The following is a 16,377-nucleotide window of genomic DNA, read 5'->3' as shown; positions in this document are numbered from 1 at the left end:
GAAAAAAATAAAAAAAATTTTGGGTGCTGGCCTGTCAATGGCCGGCACCCAGTACAATTTAAAAAAAAATTAATTTTTTTCGTGTCAGAGTCAGATATAAATATACGAAAAAAAATAAAATAAAAATTTTTGGGTGCTAGCCTGTCAATGGCCGGCATCCAGTACAAATTAAAAAAAATTTCTTTTTTTCGTGTCAGAATCAGATATAAATATACGAAAAAATTTTAAAAAAAAAATTTTTGGGTGCTGCCCTGTCAATGGCCGGCACGCAGTACAAATTTTTAAAAAAATTCTTTTTTTTGTGTCGGAGTCAGATATAAATATACGAAAAAAATAAAAAAAATTTTGGGTGCTGACCAAACATCTAAGCTACGGGCCGATTTAATATCGGCATTAGTTGAAAGATGGCGCCCGGAGACACATACATTCCACCTCCCATGTGGGGAGGTAACCATTACGCTGCAAGACGTAGCAGTCCAACTAGGGCTGTCTATTAATGGAGAAGCAGTGATCGGGCTTGGAAAAGTACGCGATCCATAAGGCACTTGCGAGCGGTTACTTGGAAGGGTGCCCCCGAGCAACGACAATGAACGTTTAACATATATTAAATTTAGTTGGTTGAAAGAAAACTTTGAGCATCTTTCGAGCAGTCCAACGCAGATGGACATTATGTACGCTGCAAGAGCGTTCATTCTGCAACTTATAGGTGGGATACTTTTGCCTAAGGTCAATCAAAATAAAGTCTCGATAATGTGTCTCCCCTTGTTAGACGATCTCGAGCATGCTGGAAGATTTAGTTGGGGCTCGGCAGTATTGGCAGGCTTATACCGCGAGCTTTGTCGAGCGACAAAGACGACTACGAAAACAATGGCCGGTTGCTGCCTTCTACTGTAGTCTTGGGCATTATACCGAATGCCATTTCTTGCATCAGTGGGCCATCAACCCTATGTCTGGCCATTTGTTAATAGGTAAATATGTAGCTAAATGTTGCCATCTATTTTCATATGGTACTATAATAAATATTCTTTATTTTTTGCATGAGAAAAATAATTTGATAATTACTTTTTTTTAGAAGGGCAACTGTACCGGGAATTGGATGATCCTCGCCGCTACCTGTGTACCGTATGATGATAGAGACTCATTCCGGCGATGGCGTAAATTACGATTCCAAATATATTTTTTTAAATAAAAACAAAAACATAGAGTAACGTGTTGTCTTTATTTTGCAGTTTATATGGATGCCATATACTCAGGAAGATCTCGCGGCACTCATACCGTCATGGGTGGTCGAGCAGCAACACGTGTTCGTGTCTAATGTGCCGTTGATTAATTTCCATATGGTGGAGTGGCACGATGGAGGTCGGGTTTTGAGGCAATTCGGTTGCGCACAGCCTATCCTGAACCCTCCCTTTGACATCTCAGATATCCACAAAATGGATAAAAATAGACCGACTCGGGACTCTTTAAATTGGGCACAGGAACATGAACCATATATCTTTCTGTGGAATCAGCGACATTTGAGGCGCCCTCCCTTGTATGTCTTAGAGGGAGGGTTCTCTCCTACGTCCGAGTACGCAGCATGGTATATGGCACATGGGAAACCCTTCATATTCCAGGGTCAGTACATGCTGATCCAAAGAGACGCGCGACCTGATTCTTCACGATGGCAACCAAGGAACGCCCAACCGCGTAGTAACCGAGTTCCGCCATTCGGGGCTGAATTGGGGGCCAAAAATGAAGCATCCGACTCATCATCACAGTTCATAGATCTGGATCCACTGCATGGAGTTCCTCCATCATTTGAAGATTTTTTTGGTGACAACCTCCACCATCAACATCCGACACGATCCGGATCGTCATCCTCATACCACCCGGACTTCCACCCCGAAGCACGTACACCCACCACTGAGGATATTTTTCCATTAGCATCTCCGGTCACGCAATACCAATTAAGTCTCAATTATGGTGAATATAATTATTCCACCTTTTCAACTACACCGGAAGTGACACAGGACTCTGGACCGAGCAATTATCAAACGCCTCAGCAAGGTGCACGGCATCGTTGACGGAGGCATCCGGATCGTTACACGCCAGCGCCGGGCACGTCCCCAGGATCGCGACAATTTTAATTTTTTATGTTAATTTGTACTTTCTTATAATTTATTATGTAAATATTCCTTTTATTTTTACATTTTTCTTTTTTTAATATTTATTTAATGAATCTAACATAATTATTTGTTTGAATATATGACTTCGTAATATTTAAAATATTAGGACTAAATTCTTAGAAATAAAAATATACAAACTAAATTCTAAATTTACAAAAAATATATAGGACTTGGGGGATTTTAATTTTGTAATAGTAAATAGGAGGAAATAGAAAAAAATAAAAAGGCAATTAATATGTGAACAAAATCTAAATGTTTGCAATTTCTAGATAATTGTGTGATTAATAGCGCATATTTTTCGAAACATTAAGGATAAATTTTTTTCAAAATTTCTATGACAGAATTTAAAACTTATTTCTTTAATTCTTGCATCTTCGATTAAGGTCCACTTAGTGTATCCTCTAAGAACTAAATCTATCTATTAATAGCGCATATTTTTCGTATATTTATATCTGACTCTAACACGAAAAAAAAGAAAAAAAGTTTTTTTTTAAATTGTACTGGGTGCCGGCCATTGACAGGCCAGCACCCAAAATTTTTTTTTAATTTTTTCGTATATTTATATCTGATTCTGACACGAAAAAAAAGAAATTTTTTTTTAATTTGTACTGGGTGCCAGCCATTGACAGGCCAGCACCCAAAATTTTTTATTTTTATTTTTTTCGTATATTTATATCTTATTCTGACAAAAAAAGGAAATTTTTTTTTTACTGTTGGGTGTCGGCCATTGACAGGCCAGCACCCAAAAAATAATTTTTTTTCTTTTTTTTTCTTTCTCCTTTTTCCTATATCAGTATTATACAAATTTTAAAAAAAATACATGGGTTCCGGCCGTTGACAGGCCAGAACCCAAAAAATTAATTTTTAAAATTCTGACACAATTATTAGACAATCATTGGTGTAAAAAACGAGTGGGTACTGTTCATTTTAGGTTATTTTGGTGATTATTTTTTAACTTGGGTTATTTTTGCAAATATAATTTATTTTTGGGTTAGTTTGGTAAAACAGCCAATTTCGTCAGTTGAGAAATTTTTGTAGGCTAGAATTAAATTTTATATTTTTATAATAATAAAAATATAATTTTATGTGTTAATAGTTTATATTTTTATAATTTTTTAAGATTTAAATTATTTTTTTTATTATTTTTAGGAGCCAGAGTACAATTTTATCATTACTAATTTAAAATTTTTATAAATTATAAATGACCTAAATAAAAAAAATTCATTACAGAGGGACAAACCCCTTCCAGCCCCCTCTGTTCCACCGCTAAATTTAGCATCTATTTTATTAAAAAGAATTAAATAAGTTCAAATTGTAATACTATTAATATTTACTGTATAAAAATATCTTGAAAGTTAGTTGTTTCAATCACAGTTAATTCCAAACAAAATATTCTATTTACAAAACTGTAAAAACTTTAAAAACATTAACTCTATTAAATATTAAATGATATTTTTTAAATGCTAAATTAACTTATTAGGCTATTTTTTTAATTAGGCCTTTAGGCCATTTTTAATTTTATTTAGGAAAATAAACCTTTTTAAGGAGAGAAAAACAAAAAGCGCGCCTTCTGCATAGTTGGCAGGAAAGCGTGTCCTGCTAAGTTGCAATTTTTTACTTTCTTAATATAATTAGTTTCTTTGGTTGGATGATTAAATGTTGGTGGTTTTGTCCTTGAGTCTTTGGTTTTATTTCTCTCCCATTCAAATTTATATTTTTTATTTCATGTTTATCTTTTTAATTAATAACTCTTTTATTCATAAAATAAAGCTAATAAATATATAATTTTATAATAAAAATATATATTTTACATATATCATTATGTAAAAAATATTTGAAACTAATAACTCCTTTATATATAATATAAACATCAACTAAATTTTTTGATATATTTTTCTTTATATATAATATTTATATGTCAAATATTTATTTTCTGCACGTATATTGTGGTATGATGATTTCTAATATTATAAAATGAAATAATTATTTCGAATATAATTATTATTTTTATATGTAAAATATTTCAAATATCATTGTTTTTATCTACATTGTGAGTATGATATTTCAAATATTTTTAGATGTGAAATATTTTAAATACACATACAAGAATATTTACTACACTCATGATATGGATTGAAAAATAAATATTACACATATAAAAATTATATTTACTAAAAATTATCATATTTTTAATAATTATTTGATTTTATGAATAAAATATTTATTAAATTAAAAATATGAATTAAAAAAATTGAAAATAATATATTTATTAATTAAAAATTAAAAAACTTGAAACGCTATGAAATAAAAATTACAAATGTGTTTAGAAAAGAGAAATTGAACCTGAGTCTCAATGATAAAATCATTATTATTTTACCATTTAACTAAGGAGGCTAATATGTTAAAAACATTCATTAAAAAAATGAAGCTTAAAACAACATGAAATAAAAAAATATAAATGTGAGTGGTAGAAGAATCGAAATTGGGACTCAATAACAAAACTACTAGCATTTAACTATCTAACCAAATAAATTGATTATATTAAAAATTCCAAAAAATGCAACTTAAAGGAAAAGCGCGTCCAGCTGGACGAGCTTTCCTGCCAACTGTGCAGAAAACATGCCCAGCTGGATGCGCTTTCACACTTTTTTTCAAAAACAGCCTATTTCCCTAAATAAAATTAAAAACGGCCTAAAGGCCTAATTTAAAAAAAATGGCATATTCATCAAATTTAGTCTTTTTTTAATGGTAAATATTAATTTTATTCCAATTTGGTCTTAGTTGATTCTTTTTAAAAATATAATAATTAAAATTATCCATTCAATAATAGAGGGACTAACTTAATCAAATCCCTATAATAGAGGGATCTCTCAAATATATTCACTTATAATGAAAAAACATTTAACAGTAAAAATAAAATTATAACCGATAATAAATTTTGAGTTTGATTCTTAAATATTTCTTGCGCATTACAAAATATGTAAAATAATAATTAAAGTTACTTGATTATTAATAAATTTACACTTTAATCGTTTAATTTCAAAAAGTTATAATAAACTCGGCTCTAGTTCGCTAACTTGGTAACAGAGTTATATGTGAGACAAATAAATTCACAATTTAGTCACTCAATTATTAATAAATTTACAATTTGGTCATTTAATTTCAAAAGGTTACAAATTGGTCACTAGAGCATTGATAAGTTTACAATTTTAAACTTTGGTCACTCAATCTTTGTATCATTACTTAAACAATATCAAGAAAAAAAACTCAAGCCCCAAACCTAGCAAAGCCACTATCAACCCTGTCTCACCCAACCAACTCAACAACCATTCATTGTTAAACCACTCACCATTTTTCCTTTGACCAAAATCAAATCATTACCTAAGAAAAATCCACCATCAAGCTAGTTATACACCCTTACCTTGAACTAGCAACCAAATATCACCACAACTACAATAAAAACAAATAGAAATACCAAAACAATCAAATAAAAAGCAAAGGGAAAAAAAATAAAAGAGGATAAATAAAAAAACTCAAAATATCATTTTTAATCAAGAGGTAATTAGACAGTTCCTAATGATAAAGGGTAAATCCAAAAGGTCAAAGAGAATGTTTCACCAAAAATAGGAAATATCAAAGTTAGGAGGCCACCAAACGACGTTTGATGAAGGTCGAAAAGCTTCTCCTATAGGGCTTCAGATTTAAATCGAAAAGTCATTTCAGAGAAAATTAAACCACAAAATTGAAAAGAAGGAAAAAAATTATGTTCCTTTATTGGAAGAGGAGGCTATACTGTGGTGTGATTACTAGAATACAATTAAAGGAGGTCACAAAAATTTTAAAACTTTTAAATAGTTCAATGATTAACTTATAACTTTTTTTTTAAAATTAAGTGACGAAAATGTAAACTTAATACATTACCAAGTTAAGCAGCTATTGATCCATTTATAACATTGGAATAGTTGAATGTAATCATAGTAATTGTACTCTTAAAAATCTATAAGCTTAAGGAAAAAAAAACACATATTCTTAATAGCACTAAGAAAAACTTAGGGTCCGTTTGATTGTGGGATTTGGTTTTTCGGAAATTGTTTTCTGAATTTTCCAGCGTTTGTTTGGTGGAAAATGAATTCCACAAGGAAAACCTTTTACAAACACTGGTAAAATCACTTCCTTAGTTTTGGAAAATGTCTTACCGATTTTCCTTCCGTAAGACATTTTCCATTCCCTTCTCTACACTCTCATCGTCTCAGCTTCAAAAATTTCTTTGCAGACTTTCTTTAGAAAGGTATGTTTTCTATTTCCACTGTAATACCCCTAAAATCTTTACAGTAAGATATTATCTTTGATATAATAAAATAAGAAAATAAAGCATCAAAAAGAGGAAATTTTAGAGTTATGTCGACATTGGGTCGTATATTATGACATATTAGTTCAAGAAAGGATTAAATCGTAAAAGTGAGAAAAGTTTTGTTCCCCAAGAGTAAATACTCAAAAATTAAGGGGGTTAAAGTGTAAATATGAAAAGTTGAAGGACCAATGGTGTAAATATTTTAAGGGTGGAATGATCTAGAAACTAAGAAAAATGGGTGGATTAGGACCAAATTGAAAAAGGTGAATAAGTTTGAGGGACTAAATCACAATTTTACCAAATTAAGTGATGACTCAAGATGGAATTTTAAAAGATCATGAAGGGCAAAATGGTCAATTAGAAGAGAGAGAAATCTAGAAGATAATGATGATGTTGGAGATATTTTAGATTAATTAAATAAATAAATATTAGTTTATTAATATTTTGATTTGATTTTTAAATGATATGTTATTATTTTATTATTTTAATATTTAGTATATATATATGTGGAAAGAAAGATGAGAAGGATAAAAAAAAACCACCATCTTTTCCATGCAATTCACGTTAGAAGAGAAGAGAAGAAAGAAAGTTTTACTTTCTTTACAATTTATTCCTTCCACCAAAAATTCATCATTTTTATCTAGAAATCAAAAGAATTTTCATATCCATCAAGAGAGAAAGATAACAAGGAGACTATGGGGAGCTAGAATATCAAGTTAGATTTAAGAAATAGAAGCTGGAGGAGAGAGAAAATCAAGTTAAATATTGAAATCAATATGACAAGGTAAGTACATCAAGATTTTAATATATTTTTAAGTTTGATATTATTGAAAAAGCATGGAAATGATGTTAATGTAAAGTTTTTGTATATATGGTCCTATGTTCTTGATATATTAGTGAAGAGAAAATAAGAGAAAGTGATGAGAAATAGTGTAGAGAAAGAAAATAAGGGTGTTATAAACATGGTAATAAACATCTTGCACTAAAATGGTTTTGGACAGTAACAGTGGACTCACTTTAAAAAATCACCATAAATTATGAAAATCGAATTAGAGTATGAATAAAATATGGAATTAAAGCTTATTGAGTCTAGTTTCTCATAAAAGAAACGGTGTAAATAGTGGAATTGTAAATGGTGAGATATAATAAATTTTGTGAGACAAGGTCAGAATGAATTCGGGTTCCCCTGTTCTGACTTGGAAAAATCATTAAAAATTGTAAAAAAATAGTTATTGGTTAAAATTTATGTGTTTAAAATCCTTAATGAGTCTATTTTCAATAGAAACAAATGGGGACATCATCCGAATTCTGAACAAAGAGATAATTAATTTTTAGTGAAGAAGGGTCGGAATTGTCAGACTGCAGAACAAAGGTGAATTTAAAGAATAAACTGTACTTATTGGCTGAACCAAAAATTCTGAAAATTTTATGGTAAGAAGGTATGTGAGTCTAGTTTCAGGTAAAATTAGCAGATCCTAATTTGGAGTTCTATAGCTCAAGATAAAAATAATTTAGTGGCTATGACTCAAATGGACAGCTTTGAATAAATTTACAAGTAAATTGTGAAATCATAGATAATGTTACTTATAAGCATGTATTATAAATTAAGGATGTGGAATGGAGAGGAGGAGGAGGAAAATATATATATGAATATTCAGTTAGCATGGATAACTTGCACGTTTTAGACTCAGGGACTAAATTGAATAAAAGTAAAACTTTAAGGGTAAATTTGTAAAAGTGTCAAAAAGTGACCAAATTGCATGAAATGAATTGTTTTATTATTTAAATTAGTAAATGGAATGAAATATTAATTTAGATCAAGACTGGGTGAAAATTTGAGAAAAATAGAAAACTTCCAAAATATCCCTGAATTTTGGTATTTCTGCAATTTAGTCTAGCAAGCTCGAATGAGCTATATTCTGTAATAATTTTAATTGAAGTGAATGCTATTTGGTAATGAAAATTATATATATGTGTGTATTATTATTGGAATTAAATTATTATTGGTAATATGTATAATTATTTGATACATTTAGCTGATTATCGGAAGTTAAATTGAGTTGGAAGCTTATTGGAGATATATCATAGTATCCATTGGTTCTATCAGTAATTTTGAATGATTTGATTCTGGTTATAATGGCATGTATAAGTTAAATTGGTTAATGTTAGCTCATTAATGTATTGATTTTGATTGGTTATAAATATGAATGCTAGATAAAAATGAAATGTCTGAAAATTAATTAGTAAACTCCGGTAATACCTCGTTCCCTATTTTGGTGTCGAATACGGGTAAGGGGTGTTACATCCACTTTCATTTCTAGTCATTTTCTGTGGCTTCTCCCATTCCAATCCATTCTTCATTTCGATTCCTTCAATCCTTCCCGCTTCGACCCTGTACCCGAATTCCAATCCATTCTTCATTCTCATTGAATTATTTCTGTTGGTGAATTAATGCAATTTCTAGGCTTCTACGTGATGGGTTTGTAATTTTCTAAACCTCATAGCTTTTATGGGTTTCTTTTTTTTATTAATTTTTAGCTTTTAATTGTATTTCTCGGTGTTCTTAACTTTTCTTCCATTGGATTGTGGTTTCGTAGCTTATGGCTTTGTGGGGTTACGCTTGTTCTGTTTATAGAGTTTCTTCCATTGGATTGTCATTTCTAGGCTTTTAGCTTTCTTGGGCTTCTTGTTTTTAAGTCTATTGATGATGCAAATTCATGTTCAGTCCTCGTTCGCACGCTTCATGTGCGGTCAAGGATATGATACATGGATTCTTGAACTTAGAGGTGCTGGATTGAGTACACAAGGAATGGATTTTGGACAATATATAAACCCTTTAGATTCTATTTCTCAGAGGAAGGATTTTTATGGTAAGGGTAGAGATTATAAGAGGTTTTCAGAAACAGAAAAAAGATATGCTTTTTCCAGTCAAATTACGAATTTAATTGAAAAGCTTGTAAATATAATTGAAGAAGCTGAAAGATCATCTCCAGCACGTGCTTTTGATATACAAAACAACATTTCTACAACACTAAAAGATATGCAGAAACAACTTGATCTTATTTCCAAGTATGATTGGGACTTTGTATCTTGAACAATATATAGGAATGCTAAAATGTCTTGTTTTTACAAGGTTATGAAGGAAAGGATTCTGGATTGGCGGCAGTCACTACGTTGGCATCATCATTGGACTATATGTCTTCTAGATCGTCACTCAAACTGCTTTTACCCCTGGCAAGTGTTATTGAAGCGAAATTGCTTAAGCATTGTTTCTCTGTAAAGTGTTATTATCTGCTTGTATATATATTAACAATAATCTGATGTTATTTCTCTTCGGTGAGTAGGCAGACTCTGCACAGGTCCTAAATGTTCTTGTTATTCCAATTGGAACATTGCTTGCTGCTACCCTTCCTTTTGCAGCTAACCCTCCCTACCTCCTGTCTTGGTTGAGTCCTCAAATTTCTACCCCGGACATGTTGCAGCCAAAGTTGTTTGAAAAGCTTGTTACGGAAAACTTCGGTAAGAAAATATGCTTCACCTTTGGCTTCCAGGATAATGCACAAATGCTAAATGTAGACTCTGGCATTGATGCTTTTAACTGCCATATTATACGAATGCTTCAAAATGCTTTAGAAGTACAACGGTACACAGAAAATTGTAGGGTCTTTCAGTTTAGAAGGCACTGTTCCATGTGTTGATGATTCCTCTGCTGTCGTTTTCATGTGCTTGTCAGCTTGTGTTGGATCCTACTTAAATAATTTTGTCCTATTTTTTGCCCCTTTCAACCTATTGAAGTTGCTCGTTCATGTCTTTCTCGTTGATACTTACATCCTTGACAAGTCTAGAATAATTTAAATGAGTCTTCAAATCTCCCTTTGACTCTGGCACAGTTAGATTTTATTTACTTCCTACTTTTTTGGACCATTTCATGAATGACAATTAAAGCATAATTTACAGAGACAGTGCCTGCCAAGCTTCTCTTGCAGCTAGCAACAGCCTTTGAGGAGGGAGGATTGCGTGACAGGAGTGGGACATTCTTTTACAAGAATCATCTCAGTAAAAGCAATGTCCCCGTCTTAGCAATTGCCGGAGACCAAGATCTGATATGTCCGCCTGATGCGGTATATGGTATGATGTAATTTATCCCTCCTGTCTAAACTGCATCTAGTTTTATTGTTCTGCTTTGCTTTGTTTTTCTCATTTAGTTGTAATGATATCAATGGAGCAGAAACAGTGAAGCTTATTCTCGAGCCATTGGTCACATACAAAGTTTTTGGAGAACCAGGTGGTCCGCATTTTGCTCACTATGATATAGTGGGTGCCCAACTGGTAAGATTTAATACTTTCATATTTGATGCAACATAATTAGCTTCTCCTAAATATTTACACTTCCTTTTGATGTAGGCCGTAGATCTAGTGTATCCTTATATAATAGAATTTCTCAATCATCATGACGCAGCTTGAAGTTGTTGAGACTTCTTCTTCATTCAAGCTTTATTCTGTATTTTTTCCCCATGAAGGAAAGAGCCGACTTAAGAAGAATCTTCAAGCCAGTCTTGCCCTTAAAATTCTACATCAACTAGTACATATACATGCATAAAAGGAGGTAAAGGATCAATACCATGCATGTAGTTGTATTGTTGTATTAAAGTTTGTTAATATGTACAGACATTTAGAAAAAAGTAGTGTATGTTTATATGGTATACATATATCACTACTCTCTCTCTTAGACAACAATACTTCATCATTTGCAAATGGTTAACCATTAGAAATTTTGACTCTCACAAAACATTTGATGATCTTAAGAGAGATGTTCGATTACCATAAAGCTTATACTTCATTTTATAGAGAAAGGTTGAATTAATTGTGTCAAACTCCTAAGCTTTAATTGATTTTTGACCAAATTAATCACAAGTTTAGTCTATTGGGAGTTTTATTATTGCTCAAGAATGCTATATTGTATGAAGTTTACTTCCCATTTAATAAATAATAAAATAAAAAAGGTAAATTTTTAGCCATTTCTCTTCACTTTTTTTCCAACTAATAAGAAAACATTTTTTTCAATTTATAACGATTAATATTATAGCTTAATAATTGAGTATTATTATAAATAAATCATTGCAATATATGTAATAACAATTTAAAATATAAAAATTTATTAATATATATTAATATATGTAAAAACAACTTTTCCGAAAAATATTTTCAGGAAATCTGTCAAACAGCAGAAAATATTTTACACAGATTCAATCAAACACCAGAAAATATTTTTCAGTAAATCATTTTACAGAAAAGTAAAACATTTTTGAGAAATCATTTTATGGAAAACATTTTACTGGCAATCAAACGGACCCTTAATAAGATCAAATTCGACAAAATTGAATTATTTTGCCAACTATCCTCTATACATATGAAATAACATTACTTGATCTAACCTGTAGATTAATAATTGGACTTTCAAAGTCCTGATCAGTTGCGGTGCACGGCCGACCGTATGGGAAGGCCTCTAGGTTTTTTGTTTTTGGGTCCTTCAAAATCCATTAAATGGAGAGATTGTAATATTGTTGTCCTTATCTTAGGAAGAGAAACGAGTCCACCCAATACATGACGAAATCAAAGTTATGGCTTCAAAATTGACACCAACCACAATATCTTTAATTTAATTTGATAATTTTGACATTTTCTAAAACAAATAAATTATTTAATTGATATTATTCACATCTATTGTTCTATTTAAAAATTAGGATCACTTTGATATTATTGTTATAGAAAAATTAATAAAAAAATAATAATAAATAAAAATGGATGAAAAATACGGGAGAATTTTTATTTTTATTTTATTTTTACTTATGTATTACATGTAAAGAATTTGATGTTACCCTTTTCAGATAAGAGAGTTGTACTTCTTTCAATACAAATACCCCTATTTATTGCAGTCCGATGCAAAATATCCCAACTGATAATAGCATCATTTATTGCAGTCTTATGCAAAATGTCCCACCATTGTTGTTATGGTTGAAAGATAAATAAAAATGCATGCTCAAAAATGTGTTTGTTAGTTTTTAATGCTTTTTTATGGTGGTCAGAATTAAAATATTTTTTTAGGTATGATAGAAAAAAATAAAAAAGTAATTAAGTTATATAATTTTTAAATAAAGATATTTTAATAATTTTTTATTTTGAAATGTAAAATTTAAAAACATATAAATTTCAATGAGTGGAGCTATATTTGGCAAGTTTATGTGCTGCTTGATTGGGTTGTATCATCCTTGCACGGTGGACATGGAAAGTTATGAAAGTTGTAATTTGCTTCTAGCTTTTGAAAAAAAGAACAGAACCTCGCCATTCTCACCTGGTTCCTTTACCATGTGCAAGTCTCACGACCCAAGGTGCATATAATTGTTTAACACCATCATTTGAATAATCAATATTCATCTAATTAAAAAGTTTATCTATTTAAAGTCTACTGATTCACGAATTAAATATTTTTATTTAATATTTACAGCCTTATTTTATGAAAATTGCATTTTTTTCAAAATGTTAAAAATCAGATCGCATAACAAAAATTTCGAATTCTTGGATTGATATTCCTTTTAATAAAAAATAAATTCATATACCTTAACAAACATAATAGCAATTCTACTACATTACAAGTTTGCAACATATACAAAATTATATTCGTATGTGTGTATATATGCACATAGAAACTCCAAGTTTGAAAAAAATTAAGTGAATAAATTTTGAGTGAAGCTTGTTAAGAAAACTAAAATAAAATTAGTTTAAAATTACATGTTTGTGATTTAAATTTTATGACAACTTAATTAGATTATAATCAAATTTATAAAATTTATTTTTATTAGTAATTTGATTTGATTTAATATATAACATATAATAAGAATTTTTAAAAATTATTGGGGTCAATTTTATTGATTAGTTTTTAAAAGTTGTTGGGCCTGGCTCATAAAACCATCCGTCTTTGGTTATATCTAATCCAATTTAAACAACATTAATTTTTCTTTTTGAAATTCAGTTTAAAAATTGCTTTTGATAGTTAAGTTAAGTTTGATTTAGTATTGCTTCTCAAAAGTGTTTTTAATGTGAAAAGCAATTTTGGAGTTATAAGCAATACAAAACAGATAATTTTTGGAATCAGAATTGTTTTTGAAAAGCAATTTTCAATAGGGGGTGTAAATGAACAGAACGTTCGATGAATCGTTCGTTTATGTTCATTTATTAAGCTAAATAAACGAGTATGAACAAAATTTTTATGTTTGTTTAATAAACAAACGAACATGAACAAAGATGCGTTCGATTCGTTTATGTTCACGAACAAGCTTGTTTATTGGCTCATTTTATAAGCTCGTTTATTGATTCATTTATGACTCGTTTATTTATTAATGATATTTTCTTATAAAAATATTAAAATTGTAATAGGCCTATTTTGACCAGGCCCTAAGCATACCCAAATCCAAATAAATAAAGAATCAAACAAAACCAAATACAATAAAATAAACCCATTACAGGCCCAAATCAGAAATTACAAGCCCAAACTAGCCTACACATTGGGAAATCAGAAACCCTAGGCAGCAAACTAAGCCGCCGCAGCATCCTTGCAACACGCCACCTTCGGTTTTCACCACCACCGCGCCACGTTGGCATCCATACGCCCCAGCTGGCCCTCGTACAATCGTACCTGCGCAGCAAACAAAAAAACAACCACGCAGAAGAAAGAAAAGGACAGCAAAAAAATTAAATAACAAAAATAGCAGAGAAAATAGATGTGATTTTATTTATTTTTATTTCTTTTTTCCGATTCGGCTATAAAAAGCCAAATACTACAATGTAAAAGGGGTTCTTCCTTTTTGACGCAGACTGAATATAAAATTTTTTTCTTTAAGATTGTTAAAAAGGTAGATATCGATTTCTTTTTTTTTTTTGGTTTCGTTTTTCTCTTTTGCTTTCTTTCAATATACAACGCAAATAAGTTAAAAGGCCGAGAGTGCATACCTCTGTGACCCCGCCGTTGTTCTCGTCAGTTCCGTGGATATCAGAGAGGCTAGGGACGGTTTTAGCCTAAGAACGACGCAGGAGGAGAGGGGAGAGATAATGTTTTTTTGTTGTTGTGTTTTAATGGCAGATTAATTTCATTTAGGGTTTCATGGGGCCTTTAAGTGACACACGAAACGACACCGTTTGGAACCAGATCCAGCAACCCGCGCGCGAACCGACCCGATCCAGGGGGATCCGCGCGTTATTTGTTAAATGGCTTATTTGCGCCACTGGTCCTTCGTTTTTTATAGTGCACTACAATCCAGTTCTTTTATTTCTTTTTATATTTAATCTCTTATTTCATTTATGTTTCATTTTAATCCAGTTCAGACGCTGCGTTTCGAGGGCACAGAATTATTTCCCTTTTGGCCCCTCATATTACGCACGTGTTACCGTTCAGCCCTCTAACCCTGCCCAATTTTGTTTTCTTCCCTTTAACTTTCGTTTTGACTTCAATTTAGTTTTTGTTAGTTTAATATGCGCGGTTTTCTTTAAATTTCAGTTAAATACTTATGGTTACAGTATTTTCTTTACATATTTTAATTATTTTTTAAATCATATATCATTTTAATAACGCACTTAATATTACTTGAACTTTATGATTAATTTCGTCTAAATTTATTGCTTTATTATCATTTTAAGTTCTCATGAAATTGTTTTCTTATTTTTATGTATTATTTATATATTATATGTGAATTCAATATTATTTGCATTTTAATAATTTTATTTTACAATATATTTTTAAAGTTCACTTTTATAGATTTATTGGTTTTTAAAATCTACGTAATAATATTTTCATATAAAATACTTTATTCTATATACATATATTATTAATTCATATTACTACAATTGCTAACCATAAGTTCTTTTTAATGTGACTATAAGTTTTAAAATTCCTTTTGCCATGTGTATAGTTTATTTCAAAACTTTTGTGTATACTATTTATAAGTTAAAATTTCTCTTTTTGCTATTTTTAGTGTATCTTTAATGTTTTTTATTAAAAATTCATTTGATGGTTGACCGTTGATATTGGTATTCATATAATACATGATTGAAATTTTTGTTGTTATGCTTGTTTGTATTTGTTTGCTAATTGTTTGTATTCATTAGTGTATATTTAAATTTACGAATAATCAATTCGCGTCGTACATTATCATTCTACCGCATTTTATTCGTTTAAAAGGTTATGTCTAATATCGTTTAAGTATCAAAATCAATTTATTCAAAAACTTTCAAGATAACGCAAAGTTCGGTATTTGGAATCTTCGAAAGAATTGAGACCTAACGTATTGGGTTCCAAATTTCCTCGTCAAATCTGAATAATAGAAAATTTTCTTTAATCAAAACGCATAAACCAAAAACTCATTTTCGGGAATTCGATACATCGTGTCCTAACGTATTGGATGCGACGTGTCATTTTCTCAAAATGAAGATTTTAATAATAATAAGGGTTATATTCAATGCTAGGAATTTTGAGAAATTGTGCCCTAACGTATTGGGTTTCACTTTTTTATTTGACTTAAAGCAATCGAATATCCCTTTTTAACTTCACCGCAAGAGTTTTGAAAATTAAAAGACAAGCTTATTCTCGAGGACTAAAAATGTTGTGTCCTAAAGTATTGGGTGTGACATTTTATTACTCTGAGACGAGAAGGTCTTTAACATTCGCCTCGATTTATCCAAGCATCTTTTATAAAATTAACATTAATAAAAAGGAAGGATCGTATTTTAAAATCTTTTCAGATTCTCGACACTAAGACATTAAACAATCGATTCGGTACCAATTTTAGGCGTTACGAGGGTGCTAAC

At 30.5% G+C, this 16,377-nt stretch overlaps 1 protein-coding gene across 2 annotated transcripts; it reads left to right on the top strand.

Annotated features, from left to right (window-relative positions):
- Window positions 1-7,044: 7,044 nt before the first annotated feature.
- On the top strand, window positions 7,045-11,393 carry LOC107917561 (uncharacterized). 2 transcript variants are annotated; one of them, XM_041087279.1, is made up of 6 exons: window positions 7,045-7,303; window positions 9,653-9,753; window positions 9,864-10,038; window positions 10,477-10,647; window positions 10,748-10,848; window positions 10,979-11,393. In XM_041087279.1, exons 2-6 carry the CDS (start codon window positions 9,715-9,717, stop codon window positions 11,117-11,119), a joined length of 627 nt encoding a protein of 208 aa, XP_040943213.1. In that variant the 5' UTR covers window positions 7,045-7,303; window positions 9,653-9,714; the 3' UTR covers window positions 11,120-11,393. The 2 variants fall into 2 exon arrangements, with proteins under 2 accessions (XP_040943213.1, XP_040943214.1); XM_041087280.1 differs by having other exon boundaries at window positions 10,924-11,393.
- The last annotated feature ends 4,984 nt before the right edge of the window (window positions 11,394-16,377 follow it).

The sequence above is a fragment of the Gossypium hirsutum genome, chromosome D01 (genome assembly GCF_007990345.1).
Source record: "Gossypium hirsutum isolate 1008001.06 chromosome D01, Gossypium_hirsutum_v2.1, whole genome shotgun sequence".
In the NCBI taxonomy this organism is placed as follows: domain Eukaryota; kingdom Viridiplantae; phylum Streptophyta; class Magnoliopsida; order Malvales; family Malvaceae; genus Gossypium; species Gossypium hirsutum.
Note: the sequence above shows the minus strand (reverse complement) of the source record. Positions and strands in the feature narration are given on the sequence as shown.

Coding starts and splice junctions, on each gene's coding strand:
- LOC107917561 (XM_041087279.1), top strand. CDS start 9,715: ATGTCTTCTAGATCGTCACTCAAACTGCTTTTACCCCTG. Junction 10,039..10,476: donor GCTTGTTACGGAAAACTTCG/GTAAGAAAATAT, acceptor CATAATTTACAG/AGACAGTGCCTGCCAAGCTT. Junction 10,648..10,747: donor TCCGCCTGATGCGGTATATG/GTATGATGTAAT, acceptor TCAATGGAGCAG/AAACAGTGAAGCTTATTCTC.